Here is an 8,511-nt window from a genome sequence, read left to right on the forward strand (position 1 = left end):
TCTTACATTATTTCTCTTCTCTCGAGCCTCCAAAACCCATATACTAACTTAGGCATTGGAGGTGTTCCCTTCACCACCCTAAGTCTCCACTCTAGGGAATCTTGCAGGACCAGCAAGAGCAGCGAAGAGTTGTCCAGGGTGCGAAACACAACATTAAAAACTACATTCCCTTTTTGAACCAGAGAGCATTTTTGAAATTCAAAAAATCCCTCTCTCTCTCTCTCTCTCTCTCTCTCTCTCTCTCTCTCTCTCTCTCTCTCTCTCTCTCTCTCTCTCTCTCTCTCTCTCTCTCTCTCAGAACAACCATAGGCAAGATACCTTGATTTGGATTCCAAACCACTCTGGAAATTTCTTTGTTAAAACAACATATCATTTTAGAAGTAGAAAGTTTTTCAGCCCCCATTGCAAAACTTTTCGAGCTAAGTATTGAAAAAAATGTGGAAGATAAAAGTCTACAATTGTCAAAAATTACTTATCTGAAAATTCATTTGGAATATCCTTCCAACCAAAGAGAGGATAAGTAACATTCTCTCAAATCTCCGAGATGAAGAAGTGTCCTACCCTCTTGGTAATGTGAAGAAGAATCATTGTTTTGTCTCTTTATCCAAGGTTCATTTTCTCGGATCTTATGGAGTGACCTTTGAACTTGGATGCACTGCTAATCAACTCTATTTCTGATTGGATACTAATGATAATTGATCCCATACCAATTTCGAGACTAAAAGGTCAAGACATACACAATTTCCAAATTTTTGCAATATTAAGTCTTGATCTTGCCTCAAGGCATAGAAATGAAATACTCCATAATCATATTGAACCTTCTTTGCGGACTACTGGTGCATAATTAGAAAACTCTTACCAGGCCTATAAACAAGCATGGGGACAAAAGCTTCAAGCACATCTTATCACAATCTGGACTCCATCGCCCCCAAACAGATGGAGCATCTCGTTTGATGCAACAGTCAGAGACTCGTTTTCCATATCCTTAACAGTTTGTCATAATTCAAAAATGATTGACATAAAAAATCCAAACAACAATACCAATAATTGCTGAAGCATCAATCGCACTTTTGGCATTACAGCTAGCATCTTCTCTTCAACTAAATTTCCTCACCTTGAAAGGAGATGTAAAATAGGTTATTTCAGCAATAGAAGATGTGGCAATAGGTTATCTCATCAATAGAAGATGTGGAATCCTCACCAGTATGGCAAATAACTCCAATCATAAATAATACTCGTCAGAATATTTGCTAGTGTGATGATTGGAGCGTTAAAAAAATTTATTGAATACAAAATTGATATGCACACTATATGGCATAATAGTCAGCAACCAATTAAGTTATCCGATGCATACCTTTATATATATTATCTAGATGTATTTTGTTGATTGAGAGTGGTAGGATCCATCCTTAGAACTTATGTAGCTACTTATAATTTCAATACACGAAGTATGCTCTGATTATAAAAAGTGAATGAGAGAGCCGAGGTGGAGGTGGAAGTCCAAATCAAGACTCGGATTTTAATTCTCGTACAGAAAAATATAAAAACACATGAAGAGACAGAGACAGAGACAGAGACAGAGACAAGCAGAGCAGAGGAGGGCCACTCTCACAACTATCATCATTATTAATCTCCTTGTCCTTTGCCCACAAATGACAAATCCCAGATACCAATCTCTATATTTTGGACATTCCCCTTCCAATTCCGAATCCACCCTCACTCTTCTCCTCCCTTCTCCCTTGCTGTCATTTTCGTCTCAAACTTTCCCAATCCCACACATTTTCCTCCTCCCCAGCCCCAAATCCAAAACATTGCAAACTCTCTCCGGCTTTGGGTTTAGGCTCTTTTCTTTGCTTGTCAATTTTGAACTGAAGATAGTTAGGCTCGGAGCTGAGCTTCGTGTTTTATTGGTGGGGATTGGGATTGGGATTGGGATTGGGATTGGGATTGAAGGTTTGCCTTGGAATTCTGGTTAAGTTAGTTTTAAACTATACTGACAACGATGCCTCCGTTTGAGACCTCCGATGCCGATTATGTTGCCGAGTTCTCGTTTGCCGTCGAGTACAGTGGCCCGCCCGTAACCTACAATCTCCCCTGTGCCGTTCCAATTAAAGTTGAGCGGATTCCCGTTGCTGCCGCTGCCGCCCAGGTCTCCCTGTCTGATAAACTGTCCCTGCCAGTGGTGCAGCCGCTCTTAGCTCCCGATCCTCGGAGTAAAAAGTTCTCCAAAGAGCTAAAGACGTTAGGTTCTGACTCTTCTACTTTGGTTTCTCCAACTACGGTGATTGCGTTCGACCGAAATAATGAAAGTGGTCGTGATTGCAAAGAGCTAGAGTTAGTTTCTGAAGCAACTGTGTCTCCTACTTCTGTGATTGCCTTTGAGGAGGGAAATACGAGCAATCGGGGTTATTTCCGGTCAGGTGAGTTGAGTAGCTCCCGTGCATTAGAGTTTTCCAATGGCCATTACGCTTCCGGTGAATTGTGTGATATAGCAAACAGCTCGAGGGAATTTGGGTTCTCGTCCATCAGTCATGAGCATTCCCCTGAGTTATTAGGTGGAGCTGGGATCTCGAGCACGATAGAGTTTTCCGATAGTTTCGACAAGTCACTAGGAAGCTCGCTGGCCTCAAGGGTTTCGTGTAGTCAAAAGGAGAGTTTAGACACAAATAATGATTTGAGTCAAGCAGATTGGGTTTCAACTGAGTCGGTGTCGAGTTTTGATTACCCTTCATCTCAGGTGTCTTCTATGAAGATTGTGGATGGCAATAATGAATCGAAATGCGATCTTATACGAACCCCAGTTGTGACTTTTCGTGATTTCGAGTCTGTTGATGCTTTTGATGAGGAATATACTCAGGATGCGTCTGAGAAGCGAATGCCTCAAGTGAAAGGGAAGAAAGGGTCATGCTATCGATGCTTTATGGGAAATAGGTTCACTGAAAAGGAGGTTTGCATTGTCTGTGATGCAAAATATTGTAGCAATTGTGTTCTTAGAGCTATGGGATCGATGCCAGAAGGTAGGAAATGTGTTACTTGCATTGGATTCCCGATTGACGAGTCAAAACGAGGGAGTTTGGGGAAGTGCTCTCGGATGCTTAAGCGGCTGCTTAATGACTTGGAGGTTCGACAGATAATGAGGACTGAGAAGTTGTGTGAAGCAAATCAGCTACCACCGGAGTATATTTGTGTGAATGCACAACCTCTTTCGCATGAGGAACTGATTATATTGCAGACCTGTTCAAACCCACCGGAGAAGCTCAAACCGGGGAAATATTGGTATGATAAAGTATCTGGTCTGTGGGGAAAGGTGAATGTGATATACTCTCCACATTTTTTCCGTTACTTATATTTGTTGCATGCATCATTATGGAATTTGACCTTTCTGTTGAATTTAACAGGAAGGACAGAAACCTTCAAAGATTATTAGTCCCCACTTGAATGTTGGAGGTCCCATCAAGCCAGATGCTAGCAATGGAAACACACAAGTTTTTATAAATGGACGGGAGATTACTAAAGTAGAGCTTCGGATGCTACAGGTTGAAGTCTCTAGACGATCAAAGACAGAACGGAACTGATTTATGTGTACGAAAAAGCTAAGATCTTTTTGTTGTATACTGCAGTTGTCAGGAGTTCAATGTGCTGGTAACCCACACTTTTGGGTGCATGACGATGGATCATACCAAGAAGAGGGACAAAAGAATACAAGAGGCTATCTATGGGGCAAGGTATGGTTTTTTGTTGAATATTTGTTTCTGACTTGTTCTTTATCTAATTTTCAGCGTTGGACATAAATCTTTCATGATACTTTTCAGGCTGGAACAAAGCTTGTTTGCGCTCTCTTGTCACTGCCTGTTCCTTCTAAATTTTCAAATTCTTGTGGAGAACAAGGGAGTAATATAGTTAACAGAACTGTCCCTGACTACCTTCAGCAGAGAATACTTCAGAAGCTTCTATTAATTGGATATAATGGATCTGGAACGAGTACTATATTTAAGCAGGTAATATCTTAGTGTAATCATGTCCCAAACCTATGATGTTCACTATTTTATTTACGTGAATTTGATCAAATATGGCTATATAAATGCCAAGTAGCTCATGCATTTTTGTATTCCCTTCTATTGTCGGACATCCAATTTATGTTGAAGAGAAATACTGAAGTAATCCACTTTATCAAATAGAGCTGATGTGAAGAGAGATTTCGTGATGGGTTTAATATCTGAGAGTGATGCCATTATAATATTTTTTTCTTTTCTTTTCTTTGGATGGTAATTATAATCAGCTGTAATTTGCAGATCCTGTGGTAGTTGTGCTGAATTTTGGGAAGCTTTTTGTGGTTCACAACTTCTCTCTCTCTCTCTCTCTCTCTCTCTCTAGTGGTGTTTAAAATACTTTTTGTCGTGCTACTTCTAGAAGAACACATGTGACTATTGCTTAAAGATAGTACGTAATGTGATACCTTTAAAAGTATTGCCAGAAAATTTATATATTATCATCCTTAAATATGTGATGTGATTTCTACTTGGCTTCTGAGTTTTTATTTTTTGAAGGTCTTCATGCAGAGCACAAGTCTCTTTTTTGAGAAATATAAATTTGCATCCATTAGATATGTTCACTTTGAAGGTTTCTGGATTTTATTATTTTTAGTCAGCTCCAATTATGGCGCTTGGTGTTTTTGTAGTTTGACCCATGTCTTTTTTTCTCTGGATTGTCCAAAGGCTATGAAGCAGGAGATTTGTGATAGACAAACTAGCTACATAGACCTTAACTTTTCACTTTATGAACTTGAATCTTGTAAATGAACAGAGGACATAGTCCTAGATAAAGCTAAATGGTGGAAAGGATTCATGTTATTGGCCCCATGTACTTGGGATTTAAGGGTGTTCCACTTTCTTTTATTTCTATTAAGGGATTGATGATGTCATAAGAAGGCACCTCCTCCCCCCAAGGAAGGTTGGTAGGAGAGATTGTGGGTTAAAGACCCATTGGGTGAATTGGTAACTTATCAATAAAAGGTGCTAGCAAAAGTCATGTTCTAAGTCATACCTGATTTTCCAAATAGTTTAATTTTGTTTTTATATGCCTGTTCAGGCCAAGATTCTTTATAACGAAGTTCCTTTTTCTGCCGAAGAGCGAGAAAATATTAAGTTGAAGATCCAGAGCAATGTGTATGGCTATCTTGGTATACTACTTGAGGGTCGTGAAATTTTTGAAGAAGAAGAGCTCATTGAGTTAAAGAAAAAGCATTCTTCTCGTATCATTGACCCCTCAGGTACCGGTTTAAATCAATTCTCATAATATATCTGTAAACAGAATTTTTTATTAATAATCAGGATGGGCAAGAACACAAGTACACAGGAAACCAATTCTGTCATTGTCCATTCTTATCTTTAACTTGTATGAGTGTATATTAGGCATGTTAAATATTTTCCTCAAGGACTTATAATAAGGCTTTAGTTACTACATGTATTTCCCCCTACTTCAAACTTTCTTGAAAATTTAGCTTTTAGATAGAACAATGTCTTCAAAATACTAATTGATCTGTCACATATAGATCTATCAACGTATCTTCAAATTTAGATGCTTTGTATGTAATAATAAGCACTCAACTAAACATTGGCATCTTAATTATTGATATCAGTATAAGGATTGAGTTTGTTTTCTTCCTCTTAATCAAGATGCTTTGTGAAGTATACCAACTGGATGATGGTCCCTGATCTGCAAACATGATAGAAATTTAGCTTCATCAGGCCCTTATAGACATTGGTGCATGACTTGTATAAATTAAGCATCTGAAACTAGTTTCTGGCAAACTAACAGGGAACACTGGCAACAATGATGACAAAACTATTTATTCTGTTGGCCCAAGGCTGAAAGCTTTCTCCGATTGGCTTCTTAAAACTATGGTGTCAGGAAATTTGGAAACTATCTTTCCAGCTGGTACTCGGGAATATGCTCCACTGGTTGAGGAGTTATGGAATGATCCAGCCATTCAGGCCACATACAATCGAAGAAGTGAATTGGAAATGCTACCTACTGTTGCTAGTTATTTCCTAGAGCGGGTAAGAAGCTGCATGTTCCTCTGCTGGGTTAAATTTGCAAAATTATGAAAAAACTTGTTTAAGGTTATGCTTCTTAACCTGGGATGGTTTTTGGGAGCACTTTTGCTGTCATGGAAAAGTAATAGTTTGTTAGAGAGGTGGTTTGCAGTAAACATGAGAATTACCATGAAAACAGGGAATTGAAGGTTTACAAGATGTTCTGTTTATGAGCCTGACTAGGTGTTGCTTAATCTTACTTATTTATCCCTATGGATCATCAGTTTTGAGGCTGATTGAGCTTTTAATGACCTAAGCTTAAATTGATAATAGTTTCCCATTTTGTTTACCAGCCTTCTGTTAAGCTGTCCTGCAATCTCAATGAGGATCACAGTTGTATTGATACATAATTCTATTATGTGATTGTTTACTATAAAGAGCTATTGCAATTCTTGATGATATCTTCATATATGATTTTGATTTCTATTCAGGCCATTACAGTATTGAGAACAGACTATGAACCGTCAAATTTGGATATCCTAAATGCTGAAGGTGTTACTTCATTAAATGGGCTTGCTTGTGTGGACTTCTCATTTCCCCAGTCAGCACCTGATGCTGACATTGATGCTGCTGATCAGCATGATTCTTTACTTAGGTAGCTGCAAATTCTTTGTTGGATAAATTCCTTACTTTGGTGCCTTGAAGATGGGTAACTCTGATAATGATGGTTCACCATCAAGTTGAGTGCACATCACTATCCAATAGATATCATATACCCACAAGGAGCAAACATGTGTGACTGTTCACTATCCGTTGTATGAAGCATAAGGAAAATTGTGTGCATTCTATGGTTAACTATCAGACCATCTGTGTCTGGTTCTATAATCAGACCCACAGAGAATTATACTTTCATGCATTGATATCTGTGTTCAGCTAGTGCTATTAATCATGGATATACATGTGTGAGATTATATGTTATTCTCTGCATGGTCCCTTGAACTTCTATATTGAACGAAGGCTCAAAGTTATTACCTTCTACGTTCAGGGACCATTAAGTACATTTCTCCCTCAAGTGATAAATTCTTGTATCACCAGTAGTGATCCTATTATACTGGTCATTTTACTCTGGCACATTATCAAATGCTCGAAAATTTGGAGAAAACTACTTCCCCATGCTATCAGCAAGCCTGAACCTGTGTTATACTGCTTACCTCACTCTTAATTTACAACTGAATCTGAATCAGTGACTACATATCATTGCCTGTTGTTGGTTCCCAGGTACCAGCTAATTAGACTACATGCAAGAGGCATGGGAGAAAACTGCAAGTGGCTAGAGATGTTTGAAGATGTTGGAATGGTCATTTTCTGTGTTGCCCTCAGTGACTATGACCAGTTTTCTGTTGATGGTAATGGTTCTATCACTAACAAGATGGTGCAGAGCAGACAATTATTTGAATTTATTGTGAATCATTCTACCTTTGATCAGATGGACTTCCTTTTGATACTAAACAAATTCGATCTATTTGAGGAGAAGGTAGAACTAGTACCATTGACTCAATGTGACTGGTTTCATGATTTTCATCCGGTGCTCGGTCGTCATCACTCCAACAGCAACAGCAACAGCAACAGCATCAATAATAGCCCTTCTCTGGGTCATCTGGCATCCCACTACATTGCTGTGAAGTTCAAGAGACTTTATTCTTCTCTCACCGGGCGGAAGCTGTATGTTTCTCTGGTGAAGGGGCTGGAGCCTGATACTGTTGATGCAGCTCTTAAATATGCAAGGGAGATTTTGAAATGGGACGAAGAGAGAGCCAACTTCAGCCTGAGCGAGTATTCGATTTATAGTACTGAGGTGAGCTCCTCTCAGTGATGTTCAAGGCGGAGAAGGCTTGTCAATTGGGTCAATTTCCTCTGGGACACATTTCTTTCGGGTGTAAATATAATGGTATGTAAATGGAAACGAGAAGATTGTTTCCTCGCTCAGGCTATTGTTGCTGATACTTGAGATTGGCAGGACCACATCAGAAAGGTGAGTCTGAATGGATTTCCATGTGTTTGTTTTTGTACTATGGTTATTTGGTCGTGCCATCTAAGAACCTGATTCGAAATATTCATTTGGGAAACAGAATATGTAATTCATCAGGAGCATGTAGGCATGTAGCATTGTAGCCAACCCTTTGTGATCTTTTATATGATATGTTGGTTGTACTGAATCAACATACGTGAATATGAGAAGATGCAGATTCACTATAACTGGTTAAACTGAAGAACCATGATCTTTACTTTCCGTCTTTTTTTACTCCCCATGTACTGCCCGTGTTACAAGCATTTCTGTAATCTGAGTGGCACCGGGATATTCTCCTCTGATCTCAAGGCCATAGGCGCAACTGTTTCATAGGTACGAGGATTGCTAGGTGAGCAGTTCACATATATAAAACATGAAGAATTATAATATTATTAGCATATTTTATTT

The 8,511-nt window shown here is 38.9% G+C and overlaps 1 protein-coding gene across 2 annotated transcripts; it reads left to right on the forward strand.

The window, feature by feature from the left end:
• The first annotated feature begins 1,703 nt into the window (after nt 1–1,703).
• LOC108998192 (extra-large guanine nucleotide-binding protein 1-like) lies at nt 1,704–8,291 on the forward strand. Of its 2 annotated transcripts, XM_018974685.2 has the most exons (9): nt 1,704–3,307; nt 3,399–3,536; nt 3,621–3,725; nt 3,813–3,998; nt 5,089–5,269; nt 5,818–6,059; nt 6,527–6,690; nt 7,314–7,441; nt 7,522–7,646. In XM_018974685.2, exons 1-9 carry the CDS (start codon nt 2,003–2,005, stop codon nt 7,560–7,562), a joined length of 2,490 nt encoding a protein of 829 aa, XP_018830230.1. In that variant the 5' UTR covers nt 1,704–2,002; the 3' UTR covers nt 7,563–7,646. The 2 variants fall into 2 exon arrangements, with proteins under 2 accessions (XP_018830230.1, XP_018830229.1); XM_018974684.2 differs by having other exon boundaries at nt 7,314–8,291.
• The last annotated feature ends 220 nt before the right edge of the window (nt 8,292–8,511 follow it).

The sequence above is a fragment of the Juglans regia genome, chromosome 12 (assembly GCF_001411555.2).
Source record: "Juglans regia cultivar Chandler chromosome 12, Walnut 2.0, whole genome shotgun sequence".
NCBI lineage: Eukaryota > Viridiplantae > Streptophyta > Magnoliopsida > Fagales > Juglandaceae > Juglans > Juglans regia.